The sequence below is a fragment of the Eschscholzia californica genome, unplaced genomic scaffold, assembly GCF_041429995.1.
Source record: "Eschscholzia californica isolate CP2 unplaced genomic scaffold, dmEscCali1.0.p SCAF_5, whole genome shotgun sequence".
Classification (NCBI taxonomy): domain Eukaryota; kingdom Viridiplantae; phylum Streptophyta; class Magnoliopsida; order Ranunculales; family Papaveraceae; genus Eschscholzia; species Eschscholzia californica.
In genome coordinates this window covers 8,591,879-8,610,071 of record NW_028238472.1, presented here as the reverse complement: position 1 = coordinate 8,610,071, position 18,193 = coordinate 8,591,879, and the positions used below count along the sequence as shown (strand labels likewise).

Sequence of the window (18,193 nt, the reverse complement as noted above, 5' to 3'; positions counted from 1 at the left end):
TCTCCTATTCCGATCATCAACTCCGACCACCACCACTATCATTTGAATCGCTTTTTCTCTCACATTGTCTCCCTCTCACCCTATCTTTCTTCCTTTCTCTCTCAAAGTGTATCTTTTTGTCTCTCATCGTGTCTTTCTCCCTCCCTAAACCATAAACCTCGAAGGAGGTTTCAGAAACATTCCTTGAGGTTGACTACATGGTCGCGAGAGATAGACAATGAGAGATAGACAATGAGAGATAAAACAATAGATAGGGAAAGAAAGAGACAATAAGAGAAGGGGATCACAACAAAAGAGAGATAAAAAGTGTGGAAGAGAATGGGAGAAAGAGAAGAAAGAGGGAGAAATGGTGGTGGTGTTGGCCGTAGGTGGTGGTGTTAGTCGAAGCTAGTGACATGAGTTAGTTGTCGGAGATAAACCTAAGGCGAGTAGCAGACTCTGGTTTTAGTGCACGTGTGGAAGCAACTCTGTTTAGCCAGCAAGCATAGGAAATAAGTCCCTCCGGGGGACTTAATATTAATGAAAATCCATTAGTTCTAGCTCGAAGTTTGCCCTTAGTTGTCTCGAACTTAGCTGCTTGGCATGAGTAGCTTGGGCAGTCTTAGTGAGTAGCTTGGCTTGCTCATCCGGGGCTTTGGAAAGAAAGTAACCAGGGAATTCATATACTAATCTTCTAATCCAGCTCGATAAGTTTTTTTTTGTTTAAAAGGAGATTGGGAGTTCAAGGAGATGTGAAATTAGGATGAGGTTGACTATTATAGTCTACATGCCACCTAGCTAAACAAAATCCTGAGTATCGACTGTCGTAGCTGCGTTTAAAAGGCTATAAGTAACGACATTCACAGTTAAGGTAACAGGATTCAGGCTTGCTTGTGTGTACATGCTTTTTATAAGTAGATGTGAAGGTGCCTAAGGAACCCCCCTAATCCCCTTAAATACGTTGTTAGAGGCGTCGGCTATTCGTAGATCTGTTATACAGGCGATTTAGCTACTTTCAATCCTTAGTTTTAACTCTTCAGTAAGTCTTGCTATCTCCCAATCGTAATTGTACCTTGTGGACTCTGACAAGCTATCTTCGCTTATCGGACAAGCGAAAAGAAGAAAAAAATTATATTGCCATGGAAAATTTGACAAAATCTAAATTTTTCCTCCAAGTTTGTACCCTAAAAACATTTGACAAAACACACCATTTCTTTCTAAAATTTTCTTTATTCCCCATTTGCGAAAGGAGAGACCAGCTTTCTAGTTGTTGAAAGTCCACCAACTCTTAATATTCTCAATATACAATTCTCTCTCCCTACTTGAACGCAACTAATCCTCTGAAAATTCTTCCCTCTCTCTCTCTCTCTAACTCTCTCTACTTCCATTAAATTTCTCATAATTATCTCCCAAAATTCTCTCCTAATCTTCATCTAATCCCGCCACCATCATCATCATCATCTTCACTACACAAGCAAGAAAGATGTATAATAATATGATGCTAGTTAACTGTACAAATTGCCGTACTGCTCTTCAGATCCCTCCCGGCGGTGCTAAATCGATCAGATGTGCAATTTGTCAAGCAATCACTCACATCGCCGATCCACGAGAACTTTCTCATCCTCCTCCGCCTCCGTTTTCACATTCTTCTTCTTCACATAGTAATTCTTATACACCTCCATCTCCGTACAATCACGCTCCGCCTGGTCCTCCTCCGTCGCCTCACGGCCGGAAGAAAGCTGTCATCTGTGGAATTTCATATAAATACTCAAGACATGAACTCAAAGGTTGTATTAATGATGCTAAATGTATGAAATACCTTCTTATGAATCGGTTCAAGTTCCCTGAGGCTTCCATTCTTATGCTCACCGGTAATTTCTTCCATTCTCAAAATCTCTCTCTACGCAAAAATTGTTTAATTAGGTCAATTTTGGTTGGATTTGGTCATGTTTGAATTTTGATTGGAGTTGTTGATGTTTGAATTTTAATTTGTACTTTTTCTTTCCTTTTTAGGTCAAATTTGATCAATTACTTCTAGAATTTAGTTATGTGACATGATTATGAATAATTGAAGAAGCTTGAAATGAACTTAGTTTATTTGTTTGATATTTTGATGTAAAGATGATTCTTTTATTTCACAATTTAGTTTCTCTAATCATCTGACGAGTTTATGATATAGAGTCGACTTTGATAGAAAGCAATTTCTAGGTTATATTAACACCATCTCGAAAACATTTATGGTTAAATGCCATCCGAAAAAAAAACATCTTTTTCCAGGACCTGGATGATTGAGGTTTCTAAATACTTGTGGCAGATTACATGTACTACTTTAGTAAAGGAACTAGTTGATGTTCGCAAGAAACAACTTTACGATTTGAGTTATTCATTTTGTGTCTGAATTTGGAAGAAGGAAACTCATTTACTTATTACAGTCACGAAAGACATTAAATAATATAAGTATCAAACTATTCTTTGTCACAATTTACTGATCCTAGATTTTTATGTCAAAAAGGTGTTTTTTCCTACTAGTACTTGTAATTTACAATGAATGGAGAAAAATGATGCACGATTAAGAATTAACTATTGTATTTTAAACTAGATAAGGTTAATATCAAAATTCCTGCAGAAATTCATTTTGTGTTTCATATGTTGGGTATGGGAGCAAAGGTGGAGTTTTATATTACACAATTTGTTGAGGAAAAAAATTAAGCTTGTTTTCATAGTAGGCGGTCTATGGTATATTAAAACTAATCATGGGACGGTGGTTAAATGGTCATTGGAAATGAGATGATAACGTTTTTATCCTTGAAACTTGCCAAACTCGGCAGTCGGTTGCATAATTCTAGAGGTAGAAGAAGAAGAAGATGCTTGAACTACATGTTATAACAAATAGCAAAAGAAGTGTGCATAGTACTTCTTTAGGATCCTTGAAATGTGTATAATGACTTCTCATGACTCATCTGTGTTTCTCATGTATTAAGTGCATAAAGGATTTCTAATGTGATAAGTACCTCTTGAGTTATTGTCTGAGCTGACTCCCCTTGCCCATAGAAAGAAGAGAGGAACAAGCACTGAAGTGTGTGCGCCTTATCTTCTCAAGGCTCAAGCTTGATTTAATTCAACTACTTACCTTGGCTATCTTCGCAATCTATTGTCACATTCAAGTTTGGTCACGTTATTCACAGTGGACTTGACGTGTTAATGGCTAACGTACATACCTTGCTTAGTAATCACATCTGTCTTACGACTCTTACCAGATAATATAGTACTTAACGTCATCTTTTATTCCGTTTTCCATATATGTTTCTCTTCCTTCAGCAAATTTTGTATCTGTTCGTTGTTTTTTCAGTTGTAAGATAAATAATTAGATAAGTTGTGAACTTTTGAAAGAATTCCAAATGATTTTTCATTACTTTTGTCTCACATGCTTCTGGACATAATCCTTTCATGGAAGTTAATTTGCAGAAGAAGAAACTGATCCGTACAGACTTCCCACTAAAAACAACTTGAGAATGGCTATGTATTGGCTTGTTCAAGGTTGTCAGCCAGGAGATTCTCTTCTGTTTCATTATTCAGGTCATGGTTCACGACAGAGGAACTATAATGGAGATGAGGTTGATGGATACGATGAAACCCTTTGTCCCTTGGACTTCGAAACTCAAGGAATGATAGTTGATGATGAAATCAACGCAACTATTGTCAGACCTCTTCCACATGGGGTTAAGCTTCATGCAATTATAGATGCTTGTCACAGTGGCACTGTACTAGATTTGTCTTATCTCTGCAGAATGAGCAGGTTAGTTACAATCTAGATTTTTTTAACTTAAAAGCATATATGATCAGCTTACTAGAATGTGAAGGACTGTTCTCAGGCTATGTTTGTTTTCTAGTTAATTTAAATCTGGAACTGCATTTTATCTATTATGTGTCACTTGTAACTTTCTTGGATAATATAAGTTTCGGTATGCATTTTCCTCTCTAATAAAGTCAGATCTTGAAAACAAGACTTCTCTAATTCGGCCTTAGTGTGGAGCTAAAAATACGATAGGTTGGAAACAAACGCTTACTATAAGATCTTACTAAATTAGAGAGACAAGAGCATGGAAAACAAATAATATAAAATACAAATGATAAACAATTTAAGATTCAAAAAAAAAAACACAACGGTGTGCCAAACTTTTAATGATATTAAGATGTATAATTGACGATGATGCAAATCGGCTGAAACCTTGCTAAGTTGAGTTTTTGTTATTCCTGCAGAACTGGACACTATATATGGGAGGACCATCGGCCTCGTTCAGGTGTATGGAAAGGAACCAGTGGTGGAGAGGCTATTTCATTCAGTGGTTGTGACGATGATCAAACCTCTGCTGATACTTCAGTAAGTAGCGAAACTTAACACCAGCCTCTTGATTTACTGCTTCTCAACTCCTAATCAGCTTTAGATAAGTGAATTACAAGAACAATTAAATTTAATGATTTTACATGTACAGGCTCTATCGAAAATTACTTCAACGGGTGCCATGACTTTCTGTTTCATCCAAGCACTCGAGCGTGGACATGGGGCTACATATGGTAGCATACTGACTTCAATGCGGGAAACTATTCGTAGTACTGGTAGTGGTAGTAATAGTCTTGGTAGTGGCCCTGTGACATCACTACTCACCATGTTTTTGGCTGGAGGTAGTCTTGGTGGTGGTGGTTTGAAACAGGTAATGCTTTATTTTATTACTCTATTAATGTCAATTGTGATAATTTACATGATCTAACACTAAAATAATATCACCTGTATATACTATACCATTATAATATACACGTTTTTTTTAAAGTATATATATATATATATATATATATATATATATACACACACACTTACATATAAATATATATTTTTTAATCATGTGTCAAACGACTCGAAACTTTAGGAATAGCGGATGAGTTTGACCTAATTAGGGTTTAGGTAAACATTTGAATTGTAACCAAAACGTGGCCCTCAAGTCCAATATAACACCTTTGGTGACTGAAATCACATTTAGCCGTTGAGGTTATGGCTTAAGAGTTCAGTACAGATCTTACCGTCTGGCTTTGACAAGCATGCATAGCTAGCTTTTCAACATTAATCAAACATGCAAGACAAAATTGCCTACACCACAAGCTATCTATGTTGCCTAGAATCCAGATGATCTGTTTAGGGAAATTTATCTGTTGAAAACTGAATCAGTATTGCATTTGACATCTAGGAAAATTGTAAAAAGGTATGTGGGACCGAAACTAAACAGATCCATATCATGTACTAACTCTGACCTAACTTTGGCCAAGCTCAATCCTGAGAAGTCACAAATTACTCAAGATCAGACTGGCCATGGGGCGGTGGGATATCCCACTTGCGAGTTATTACTCATAAGTCAATGAATCTGTTACTTTAGTTAGTTTTTCTGGTAAAATCGTTAACTTAGCTATATTTTTTTTTTGCCACATGTAAGTTTACATGTTTATAATTTTACCTACTTGATATTTGTTACAGGAACCACAGTTAACGAGCAACGAACAATTCGAACCGTATTCAAAGCCGTTCTCCTTATGATTACGAACCTCCCAAGTCAGTCACATCTCATACATATATAACTCTTTAAGCAATTGAACTTGATCATAATGATTTTTATGGATCATTTTTAGAGTTTTGATAGGATTCTTCGTGTGAAGATGGTCCAATCTCAGGTCCTCGGTCTTTAATACTGGTTTGTTCAAAATGATCTGTGCTTTATTTTCTGTCGCTACAACTACTGCTGGTTATAGGCATATACTAGAGTTATTTTCGGTCAGCAGTGTACCGGGTGAAGCCAATTCGATTGGATTATAAGTAATTTATTCTTAGGTTACATTTTCTTCCTGGTTGTCTTAATATGACTTGTCGGATTCTGTCTTTTGACTAAAGCTAAATTGTCCCTGTAGAGGGATGATGTCAGTTAACCTACTCTCATAAAAAGATCAATTTATGCCATTGCTATTTTCTGCCAGGGAAGTTATTATTTGACAAAACTCCTACCCTCAGTAGTTTGATTCTGTTAGGGCAAAACTAATGTGGGGCTCGGGCTCCCAATTTTAGGAGTTCCAGGGCTTTTCGCAATTCCAACGTTGGGATCTTAACAGAGACTCTTAAATCCAAGTTATGTACATGCGTGGTATACGCGTGTGGGGTTGTGTTTCAATTTTCGACTATAAATTATGGTCGCGGCTTTGGGGAATAAAAAAAAATCTCCGGAAATAAATTCTTACGGGAATCCATGTTTCTTTTGTAAAATCTCTAGGGAATAATTTCTTATCGGGAATACAAAAAAAAATTACAACTTACAAAATTAACTTGAATTTTTATTTTATTTTATTTTCCCCTTTTTCTTCATCTCCGAAGAAAAACTCATTCATCTCATCTTTTTCCTCCTCCATCACTTCTCTTACTTATCTTCCCCAAATTTCCAACACCTACTAACCTTATTTCTCTAACATTAACAACAAAGTTAATTAGGGGAAAGCAAAAAAGAAGGCCAGCGCTTTGGGGAAAGCTAAAAAGTTTCCGGGGTGTAAAGACTTGGTCAAAAATTGGTCAAATTTATTTGACAATTTTATTTAGGGGAAAGCAAAATAGCTTCTCCACCTCACCTCTCTCTCTCTCCACCTCACTTCTCTCTCTCCACCTCACCTCTATCTTCTCCGATTAGGTCGCCGGCCGGAAAATTTTCCGGCCGGCAACCATTAAAAAAAAAATAAAAAAAAAAATTTTTCACTCTCTCTTTCTCTAAACTCCGGCGAAGGGGTTTCCCTTCGCCGGAGTCCCGGTCTGTTCTTCAACAGACCGATCAGGCCTGTTGAAGAACAGACCAGATCTGGTCTGTTCTTCAACAGGCCTGATCGGTCTGTTGAAGAACAGACCAGATCGGTCTGTTCTTCAACAGACCGGAAGTGGTCTGTTGAAGAACAGACCAGTCCGGTCTGTTCTTCAACAGATCCGGCCTGTTGAAGACCGGATCTGTTGAAGAACAGACCGGACTGGTCTGTTCTTCAACAGACCGGAACTCCGGCGAAGGGAAACCCCTTCGCCGGAGTTTCTAGAGAGAGAGAGAGTGAAATTTTTTTTTTTTTTTTTTTTTTTTAATGGTCGCCGGCCGGAAAATTTTCCGGCCGGCGACCAAATCGGGGAAGACAAAGAGGTGAGGTGGAGAGAGAGTGAGGTGAGGTGGAGAGAGAGTGAGGTGAGGTGGAGATAGAGTGAGGTGAGGTGGAGATAGATTGAGGTGAGGTGGAGTGTTTTTTTTATTTCCCCTTAAAATTTATTTCCCCAGAAAATCTCTAAAATTATGCATATTCCTTTTAAAATTTCACACCCCGGAAACTATTTAGCTTTCCCCAAAGCGCTGGCCAAAAAGAATATTCTAAATCCTAGAAATCATCAAACAAAATATCTTGAAGTTCTTAATATATCTTCCATGGGATGTCCAAAGCAAGTTTCTTCATCCATTAATCCTCCCCAAGATAAACACATTATAAACCCTAGAAATTAGTTAATTTTGAACCCTAAATCATATTCACTTCTAAACACATTACGTTTGTTCTTTATGTTTTTAGGGTTTAGTGATTAGAAAAAAAAAAACTTTGGAAAATAAGATGACAAAAAAAAGAAACACTTGGAAGGAGTTCAGAATTTAGAACCTTAGAAAGATTTTGCTTCAGTTTTTAAAAGTTCTTTCTAAATTCGTTTATGGGATCTTCTAAAAACTTAGTTTGTTTAACTTTAAAATTGAAAGCCCAATAGCAACAATTAGATAAAAAAAAAATATCAATCTTAGTTGACTAAAGTTGTAGAGTTTTTTTATTCCCTGGAGACTTCTCTTTATTCCCCAAAGTCGCGGAGTAAATTATTAGTTTCAAATACAAAATTTGATATTATTAGAGATAAATTTATGAAAAGATTAAAAAAAAAAGAATTGGAGAAAGAAAAAAATTTTAGACTATTAGTATCATTTTTAAAAATAAAAAATAAATCAAAAGAGGTTTAAAAGAAAGAATCAAAAAAAAAAAAATGGTACCCACCTCAAATGACATGTTGGGACTTGGGAGTTCTCAACTAGACGTTTCCCAACGGATAGTTTGGGGGCTGGGAGCCCCCCAACTCGGACTCCCATTTGAAAACCCGAGAGCCTCGGGGCTCCCGGGTTGGGAGGCTGGGGCTCACAAATTTGAATTGGGAGTCCCAACCCCCACCACATTGGTTATGCCTTTAGTGAATAAGTTTCTTTTAAGGAAGTTATATATCGAAGTCATTACACCAAAAGAGTTAGTTAAAGAAGATGGACAACCCCCTAACCAGGAGAGATTAATGTTCAGGAAAAAGTTTTGTTGTTTGGAGAGTCACTTGATTCGATTTACACCTATAGAAGATTAACGAAAAATCCAACCTTATTTACAAAACATTTAAACACGGTGAGTCATAAGGTTCTCTTAAGTTTGCATAGGAGAACATGAAAGAGCCTTCTATTCCATTGAAGGATTTTAGGTCTGAGTCTCTTAATTTGAGACAGAGACTCTGTAATTAGGCAATCAATAAAACAAATATATGGGAACGTTAAAGAAAAATTGATTTCGGTTTTAGAAAGACAAGAGTAGAGACGAAACAAGAAGAAAATTTAAAACCAAAATTTAAAACTCTGTTCTTTATCTAACTCTCTCTCAAGCTGAAAAAGAAGTTGTCTAACCATATAAGTGAGGAGTTATCTTGAGAAGGTGATAAACTAGTGGAAGGAGGCTGACTGTATTACTTGATGATGTTTTCAAACAAAATTCTCTTTTTTTCCTTTCCCTTTTTCCTGAATTGTGTTTTTTCTTGGCAGAACACTAAAAATTTTCGAAGTACAAAATAAAAAAGAATTGTTCCTTGTATCAAATTTTCCACAGCAACAATATGACACAACTTCTTCTTCTTCCTCATCTCCCCCATATCCAACCACCACCACCACCACCACCATTTCTCTCTCTGTTAAACCTTTCTATACGAAAATTATACTCTCCCCATCTCTAGTGTTTCGTTGAAACCCCCTAGAGGATTTCAGTCCCTCAATGAGGGTTTTGTAACCCTCGATCGAGGACTTGGTAGTCAATCACCACAGGGCTGGCCACAAAACTCTCCTCGAAGCCTTTCTACTTTGTCTAAGATGAAGGGAGTTCCAAAAGATGGAAAGAAACAGTGAATAGAGAGTCGTCTGAGATGAAAAGGGAGTTCCAAAAACAAAGATCGAAAAATTAAAGATAGAGAGTCAAAGTTTTAGAGAGATTTAAGATCTAGAAGAGAAAATGAGAGATTTGAAGAAAAAAGAACAGTAGTTGTTTGTCGCGGACCCTTACCGACGTGAAGATATTGTGGTGGTGGACTTGGGAGAAACAAAAAGATTCCCACACTGCCTTTCCCGTGAACTGTTTTGTATTGTAACAGTGTAACTCGTAGTCCAGCACCACTTAATGCAGTGGTTTGACACCTACTCCGTATAACGAACGTCCCAAGTTTAATTCTAGTGAAAATCTACGATTTATTGAACTTATATATAAGATAAAAGTATAAACAAATGAGCTCTCGTGCCCTTGCGAGTCTTTATGTGACCCTTAGAATCCAATATGCCTCTGATATACTTCATTGAGATTATTCAATTCACAATGTTGTATATTCATGGCACACAACTAGCTCTGGGAGATTTGTATATAAGACCAATTCTTCCCTTCATAACTCCCATCCCCAGATTTCTTGAATTAGTGCAGCTTGATTTTCAATACAGCTTCAGCAAGAAAAGGCAAGCAGAGAGAGAGAGAGGCCGATTGGATGTTCGAATCGCTAGCTAAAACAACTACATGCAACCAACGTAGTTGCAGAATAAAGGATCGAACCAATAATTATAAGGTATGAGAAAAAAGGAAAGATGAGTCAATGTGCAAAGAGTTTCTGAAAATTACTTTTGAGATGAGAAAGTGTCTAAGAAAGGTTAAATAGCTTACTTTGTTTAGGAGAGATACAAAGTAATACCATAGTTCCTCTAAATAAATGCATCTAGCTTCTTTGATTTCATAGGAGCAGGAGCTCGAAATTCATCCAACCTCAGGTTCGAGTTCGATTGAATATCTTTCAAAACAGACTCTCCTTTCTCTGACTTTATCATCTCAAGGATTGTTCCAAGAACTTCTGCTGCTAGTCCTGATTCAAGAAGACAACCTGGTTCTTCCCCACCTTCCTTTATCAGCTGCCCTATCTCTCTCAGAGAAACTATGTTTTCTGATATGACTTTAGCAAGAATTCGGCCAAGGAATTCCCCTGCTTTTGGAGCGTCATTCACGGCATCTTCCAAAGTAGCGAAAACAGACTCAAATCTGTCATCAGTGAGAGAAATGCGGGTTAATCACTACGTATAACATCCATAAGCAACCCAAACAGGTGTATATATATATACACATATATATATATATATATATATATATATATATATATATAGAGAGAGAGAGAGAGAGAGAGATGTAGTTTACCCTTTAATGAACTGGCCTTCAGTTAACAAGCTATCATGAGATTTTGCGAGGTTGACAAGAAGCTTGGATAAGAGATCCCTCTCCATATCTTTCCTTTCAAAAGAATCAGTTACCCATATAGATATCATAGATGGGTAAAACCCAGGTGAGTTCAACTCCTTGATACACAAAGCAACCTCGCCCTCGTCTTTCGCACTGAAACATAATCAACATTCATTTCAAAATGTAAACAATTTTTGGAAAGAATGATTCCAGGAATTACCCTTGCTACACAACAATATTTACCATAGAGTATTAAAAAAACAAGACAAACTAGGTTATTTAGCAATCTTAACAATCAAAACACACAAACAAATTACTAAAAAAAAAAGTGGTCCTATAAATATTTGAAGGCCAGGAAATTTCTCAGAATTAATCCTGCTAATGCTCAGATTTCTTAGAAGATAAACAGCAAATGGCATGATGATTCAAAGTGAAGGGATAAGAAGATACCTGTAAAATTCCTTAATTGCAGATATTGACTTGTCCCGTAGATGTTCTTCCGGCCACACTTTCCCTGAACCAACTGTTGATGCACCTGCAGAAGGTAAAGACTCCCGAGCTGCAGGCATACCAGTGAACCTTTCGGGGGTAAATCTTGGCGCAAGTTCCTCTCTTGGCTGGTAAGGTGTCCGGTCTGACGTAGAACTGTAGCCATTTGGACCACCAGCCGTTCTTCTTGAATCTCCGGGAAAAGGAGTCGCGTCAACTATTGGCACATTAGATATAAGCGGTTGTCCTCTGACAGACATGACTCTAGCAAGACCACCTTGCGGTCCGAGGGTAATTGAGTCCTCATCCATGGGCCTCTGGGACATGGGAACTGACAAAGGTCTGTTCTCATAATGATGTCTCTCCTCCAGTCTCGCATCCTGGCCACCATACCCACGAAGTTGAGGTGGATATCCACGGGGACCACTCATTTGTGAATTTGGAGAAGAAAACATACTTGATCCCCGTTGACCAAAATCCATAGGCTGACCTCTTCTTGTAGAACTACCCATGCTTGGACCACGAGCCAGCCTACTTGTTTGGGCTTGTCTTTCATGGGCTGCATCTCTATGAACATCCTCAATCTTTTTAGGCCCTTCAACTTTTCTTCTTTGCCTCCAGTTATTCCTTCGGAGATCAATTGTGTCTTTCAACATGAATCTCACCCTAGAAGATAATTTCATGTTGTCCGACAACATCAGCATATTTTCGAAATATGCATCCATATGTACCTTGGCCTTATAATGATCAATCATCTCACCTATTGTGCTCATCAACTTACATAATGCTTCAATATCTTCTTCATCTGGAGTTTCATATTGACCCATTAACTTAGTAATGCATTCATGCATAATTCTCTCAGTTAACATTTTCTTCTTGTATAACTCTCCAATCAGTCTAATATTACCCAGCATTCGTCTCCTTGCTTGGACTCTTCTCTCCTCTTTTTCCTCCTCGGACCTTTTTATCTCACCCTCCTCTTCAACTCTATCTGCTTCCGCTTGCTCTCTTTCTCCTCTCTCAAATTCCTCCTGGCATTTGTTTAAAAGCAATCTCTTAAAGGTGATCTTCTCATTGTCCTCACAGAAATCAGGCAGCTCACTCGAAAGATGGGAACAGAAGTTAGCGTACATTTCACAAAAAGTTGGCTCCATAAGAGCTTTATCAAAAATCTGTGAGATGACTCCAGTGAGAGTAACTGCATTGTCAATGTTAACCTCTTTGACTTGCTCAAAAAGTTTCTCAAAGTTCTGCGGAGTTAACTTGTTCAGAATTGCTTTCAACTGTCTCTGCTTGACCTGTTCCTCATCAGAAACTTTACCAATTTCATACTTCTTTTCAGCTTTGTGCATTATCTGGAGAGGAGTCTGAGGAGAAGGAATCAAACCCCTGTGAATACCAGTAGCCCGTTGCCAACGATCAGCATCAGGGCTGTTCCTTTGCATCCCTCCCTGATGTCCCATTGACTGCATCGGCCCAGATAAAAGTCCCCCATTATACTGTCCAGGCCCACGTGGGTTTCTTAAAACACCATGAGTTCCTCCTTGCCCAGGTCGAAAACCACCAACAGCTCCACCATGACCAGGTTCTAGACGCTGGTCCCTTCCTGCAAATGGACCAGGTGATTTGCTCCATCTGTCATCATCCATCATGCCAATGCCACGTCTTTCAGGACGAGGCCCCCCACTTGATCTATCAATAATTCTTCCAGAATTGGGATATTGTTCACGACCAACGTGATGTGTATTAGAAATTTGAACACTCATCAATAAATTAGCTATATCAGGTCCAATATGAAAATTAGCAGGAAGTTCAGTACACTGCTCTGAAAACGTCAGAAGAAAATCTCTAGTATATTTTCTGCTTGTATTTCCATCTCCATCATCGGATGATTTTAACTTTATCACTGAAATATCTGCAGCATCTTCCCAGTCATCTAACTCAGCTTTACTCTGTGATTCTCCCTTATTTACTATGACATCCTTCTCAGCATCATCAGTAGGTGCTTGCCTCAAATCAGCATCCAGAGAGAGAATACTTTCAGAAGAACTGGCGGTTTCATGCTTTTCTTCCGGGCGCTTGTACGCCATATAAAGATCAGAAATTGAGCCAGCAGCATCTGCAGCCTTGAGAATATCCTTCATTTTCTTCTTTGATTTTGCTGCGGTGCTCTTACTCCTAGCCAACTCAGGCTGATCCTTCAAACCTGACCCTGAAGTTGAAACTAAAGCAGAACCAGTACTGTTTAGTGTTTTGCCTTCAAGTTCAGAATTAACTTCAGTAGACATTACAATTACAGTTGGAGTAGGCAGCAAATCTTGGTGCATATGAATACCAGATTCATTTATCGAAGAATCTATGGTTTTTATAGCATTGTTACTAGATACTGTACGAGCGGCATTGTCGGAGTCTGAAACTGCAATAGCTGAACTTCCCAAGCTTTCAGTCCTGCCGACTTGAGAGTTACAATCCACAGCTTCATCTATCAATGCTTCAGCTTGCACGGTACCAGCATCACTGACACCATATGTTTCTTTCACATTCGACTCATCTTCCTGTCCATTGCTTTCTACAGGTCCGGAATAAGTAGATCTAGTCAACAACTTAGATGAATTGACTCCCTCGTGGTCCATTGGTATCGGAATTTCCTGTTTAAGGTGAACTTTCTGGAAAGTTTGATTAACTTGCTTTGTAGAAACATTTTCCTCCAATTCAAGGTTTGAACTGGTCATTGGTCCAGAAACTGACCCCTCACCAGTTTGAACACCATAATTCACTGAAACATAATTATTACCAGAACCTGGCTTATTACTGGATTCTGATGTAGAAATACATGTCAACGACTGAACTGCAGATAATGAAGAATCCTTACCATTTTCAAGGGGTTTGGCCCCCTCAACAGATAACACAGGTAAAAATGACTTAGAACTACCAATACAATCCGATGAAATGTCCTGCATTAAAAGCCCATGATTAAAAACCTCAGATAATAAAAGCAACCAAATCCTAGTGACACTTACGAGATCATATGGTACCTGATGCTGGGACTGAGCATCCTGTATATCATCTCCAACCAGCTTCTTCTGCTGATCTTCATTAGACTCGTACCTTTCAGTACTTTCTCCTTTTCTTGCTTCTGTACTGACCTGAAGTACTGCGGATTCATCAAGAGGCACAGCAGGAGAGGATGGTGAAGTAATAGACAGGGATTTCTGCATTGAGATTGCAGCAGATACTGTGGCTGGATTTTCAATTATGGCAGATGGTTGAATAGAACTCACTGGTTCAGACACAGATTTTAACGGCTTCATAGAGCTTTCTGAACTAATCACAACGTCTTTTCCAGGAGAAACTGTACCAGCTTCCTTTGGCGGCCTCAATATCTTAGGTGATTCACCCTTGGTAACAAGAGGTGAGCTAACTTTGACTGAGGAAGAGCCAATTTTTTCTCGGCGACTACCAAAGTCTGGCTTCACTGTCACCTCAACAGAAGCTGAGGGAGCAGAACCAGGTATTGCATAAGCATCATGAGGGTGTGGTGGTGATTCCACATTCACCGCAGCTCCAGTCTTATTGACTGGCAAGGCACTAAGAGCAGAAGGTTGCATAAAAGATATGGCTGGTGAACCCTGGTTGACTGGATAATTATATCTTGGTGCTTGAGAACTTGTCGGAACCTGGGAACTTGGTAAAGGATGGGATGTTTGAGACTGAAAGAACATATTACTAGGATTATAAGTACTGGTTGGCATAGGGGGATAGTAACTCATCTGGTGAGCTGGGGAAAAAGAAGGAATGGGCAGGGATTGGGGAGTTACAGAAGAATGGGACCTTGTACCCTGTGACCCTGCGTCCACATATGAATCTGTCCTTTTATCGAGCCTTAACTCTTCATGTGTCTCAGGATGAGTTATCTTAACAGTTTTTCGTGCATAAGTTCCACCCTGTTGTTGTCTGAATGGAGAAGAAATACCAATCGTAATATTGCCCATCTGAGGAGCCAACGGATGGCCAATTTGTGGTGCATAGCTCAAATTCTGACCCTGATGTATTATGCCCTGTGGCTGTAACGGATGAGTCTGGAGATTTGGAACAAACACTTGCTGGTGCACCTGGCTGGAATTTGCCATTGACAAAGGCATCGGCATTTGCAGTGAAGTGGCTGTGACACCCTGGGACTGAATCTGCGGGTTATGTGCCCCAAATGGTACCGGAACCTGTGGCTGCTGAAACGGCATGACCATTCCAGTACCTGGGACAACAGCAGGCTTTGGAATTGTACTCGAGCCAGACGAAGCCGCGCCTTGAGGATGGGTATCTCTTTTAGCCTGTGTCCGTATAGGTGACTCTCCAATGTTAGTTGAGTTAACTTTGCTGAAATCCTTCCTAGGCTGCTGCTGCTTCGGAATAGATGGGACTGGCAATGTGGGCACAACTCCAGGAGAAACATGGCGTGCCTACACGATTCAAGTGTCATCTTAAGAAATATCCAACAGAGCTCATCTATCTTCTTAAATAAGTTAACTAACAGAATAACTTGGACCACTACAAGGTAAGAGAAGAAAAAAAGTATAATGAGGGTATCAAGTTTTCAACTCCACCCCCTCTTCCTATCAAATCAAACATAAGCAAACACACACCCGCGAAACACATGACACATTCAGCTCCTCGGAAAAAAAAACGTTTGAAGTTTTTTAATAATTTATTTGAAGAAATGAAAAAGAATAACTAATTTAAACATGCAATATCAGCAGAAGGAAGAGAAGACGTCACATAACGGATTAACCATGTACCTGATCACGTTTCTGCTCATCCAAATTTGGGGGAGCTGAATTAGTACGAGCAGGAATCTACAAGAAAAAAGGGATAAGTCCTACTTATTAGCCAAATAACTAAAAGAAGAAAAAATGCAGCAATGCTACCTTTTTGTTGCAAGGGCAATGCTACTTAACATTGGACGTGAAAGTGACGTACCTGCATCCCGTTAATGAAACCGGGACTTATGCTCCCAAACTGGAACGAGAATGCATTACTGTCACCTACGGAAACACCATCATAAGCAACAATACATTAGTACAAGATTAAGAACGATAGTATAGTTATCAGCAAACATTAGCCAGCCATTTTCAAAGTCCTACCAAGTACCTCTCTTTTACTATCTCATTCTACGATATTGATTCTCTAATACACAAAATAACTCATAAAGTGATATATCTAAGTAGTATTTAAATAATGTCTACGCCGAGATATGATAACCTAGAATTCTACAGTAAACTAGTTCGAATAACCATGAAGATGTAGCCGACTCCTAGTTTGAGAGATTGTCATAACTGCTAAATATGGCTTCCTATAAACAAACGAAGAACTAAAGTAGTGCAAGTATACCATGAACTATAAAAACCGTAGGCACGCTAACTGGGATTGAGAAGGCTTCAAACCCATACCAAAGAGGTTTTACCTTTTGCAGGTGTGACAGGAGCTGGAGATTCCGAAGCTGCAGCAGTAGCTTGAGAAGATGGGACCTTTGGAACAGCTCGGTTAACCCTCGGAGCAGGTGCGCTTGTTGGCTTCGCCAAAGTGCTTGTTGGTACTGGTGCATTGGATGATCCTATGGAAAATAATACTAATGAGAAAATAGATTCTGGTAGAACTACCCAAATTAAGAGTAGAATATCTAACGTATTTAAGCACATTACACACTCAAAGAGCACGAAATTACCATGCATAGCAGGTTGTACACGAGCACCGTTCTGCGGAATGCGCGAAGACGTAACGTTTGCTTCGGGATTAGCACGGCCAGTGCTTACCCTAGCAGGTCCACTTTGTCCATTGCCAGATTGTTTGAAGCTGAAAATAAACAATAACACCCAAATCAAACCCTAAATTTCAAAGAACCAAATAAAATTCAAATATATTATTACTTGATAAAACAAAACCTTGAAGTTTAATATGTACCTTTGGTTCCCGGACAAAGATGAAGACGAATTATTCATAGAAGAGGGTTGAGGAGGGGCGGAACCGCCACCGCCCTTCCCACTGACAACTGAGAAGTTCCTTTGATTACCGGAATTCCCAGATCGTCCTGGTTTCCTATAGTGAGACTCGTTCTTATCAACCCTAGATTGATTGTAGGACATAAATACGAACCTCTATTTCTTCTTTTATTATCTGAAAATCAAACAGAAAAAATCCCAAACAACATGCATTAATTCAAACCTAAAACGATAAACAATCGTAATCATATACTGAAACCCTAAAAAGAAGCATTTTTTTTTACTAATTGATAAGAGAATTGAAAAACGAAGACTAAACCTAGAGAAAGATAAGATCAAAAAGTAAATTGTTTCTTCTTCTCCAATATATATAAATATATTGGGTATGTTTAAAAGTGTCGATTTACCTGAACGTGAATTTGTGTAACTTGATCGAGTAGAAGAAAATTAGGGTTTCAAAGGAAACCAAAGTCGTTGTTATGAATAATTCCAACACAATCAGGTGTAAAAAGTAGAAAGGGGGGAAGAGAGTGAGGAAGAGAAAAAGAATCGAAGCTGATGAGAGAAGTAAAATTGTTGGGAGACTGTCAAAAGTAGGTTTTTTTTTTTAATGGTGAGATCGTAGGGTTGGTAATGGGTATATCTCTTCACTATTTTTTCTCTCTCTCTTCTTAAATCTCTTTCTAACTTTGGATCATTTGGGTATTGTATACAAATACGGTTTTTCTATGTTATACAGTAATTGATCAAGAGGGGCCATTTCTTTTTAGAAATCGGCTGCGATATACGTTAGTCGTTATAAGACATTGACACCTCGAGACGATGTGATAAGCACAATAACTGCCGAAATACTACTGAACTTAAAACCCGACGAACTAAATAGCTTATAGTCTAGCGAATTAAATAGCCTGTAGCCTGACGAGTTAGATGACCTATATCCTGACGACTTAAATGACTTAAAACCTACATAAACTACTTCATTTATACCAAATTTCAATATTCCTGGATTTCCACTTCTATGAGATCAAACCCGTGACCTCTGCATTGCAGAGAGTATATGCGTTGACCAACTAGGCTACCAGTGGTTGGCAAGAACTGCCCATTTTTTTTAATGGAAAAGAACTGCCCTTTTA

The 18,193-nt window shown here is 38.6% G+C and overlaps 2 protein-coding genes across 2 annotated transcripts; one reads left to right on the top strand and one right to left on the bottom strand.

The window, feature by feature from the left end:
* The first annotated feature begins 1,183 nt into the window (after nt 1-1,183).
* LOC147536800 (metacaspase-1-like) lies at nt 1,184-5,898 on the top strand. The gene is made up of 5 exons (XM_086643304.1): nt 1,184-1,850; nt 3,445-3,775; nt 4,240-4,360; nt 4,473-4,691; nt 5,504-5,898. Exons 1-5 carry the CDS (start codon nt 1,463-1,465, stop codon nt 5,561-5,563), a joined length of 1,119 nt encoding a protein of 372 aa, XP_086499430.1. The 5' UTR covers nt 1,184-1,462; the 3' UTR covers nt 5,564-5,898.
* A 4,049-nt stretch (nt 5,899-9,947) lies between these two features.
* LOC147536799 (eukaryotic translation initiation factor 4G-like) lies at nt 9,948-17,932 on the bottom strand. The gene is made up of 11 exons (XM_086643854.1): nt 17,468-17,932; nt 17,023-17,235; nt 16,787-16,914; nt 16,526-16,675; nt 16,042-16,106; nt 15,861-15,917; nt 14,103-15,524; nt 13,940-14,021; nt 11,029-13,843; nt 10,537-10,731; nt 9,948-10,383 (listed from the first exon to the last, which is right to left on the bottom strand). The coding sequence occupies exons 2-11, from the start codon at nt 17,202-17,204 to the stop codon at nt 10,053-10,055; spliced, it is 5,427 nt and encodes a 1,808-aa protein (XP_086499980.1). The 5' UTR covers nt 17,205-17,235; nt 17,468-17,932; the 3' UTR covers nt 9,948-10,052.
* Between the last annotated feature and the right edge of the window lie 261 nt (nt 17,933-18,193).

What these genes read in the sequence shown, in the direction of transcription:
- LOC147536800 (XM_086643304.1), top strand. Translation starts at nt 1,463, where the DNA reads ATGTATAATAATATGATGCTAGTTAACTGTACAAATTGCCGTACTGCT. An exon ending in TATCTCTGCAGAATGAGCAG is followed by an intron (nt 3,776 to 4,239) that starts GTTAGTTACAAT and finishes TTATTCCTGCAG; the next exon opens with AACTGGACACTATATATGGG. An exon ending in AAACCTCTGCTGATACTTCA is followed by an intron (nt 4,361 to 4,472) that starts GTAAGTAGCGAA and finishes TTACATGTACAG; the next exon opens with GCTCTATCGAAAATTACTTC.
- LOC147536799 (XM_086643854.1), bottom strand. Translation starts at nt 17,204, where the DNA reads ATGTCCTACAATCAATCTAGGGTTGATAAGAACGAGTCTCACTATAGG. An exon ending in GGCCAAACCCCTTGAAAATG is followed by an intron (nt 13,844 to 13,939) that starts GTAAGGATTCTT and finishes ATTATGTTTCAG; the next exon opens with TGAATTATGGTGTTCAAACT. An exon ending in GAAGGCCAGTTCATTAAAGG is followed by an intron (nt 10,384 to 10,536) that starts GTAAACTACATC and finishes CACTGATGACAG; the next exon opens with ATTTGAGTCTGTTTTCGCTA.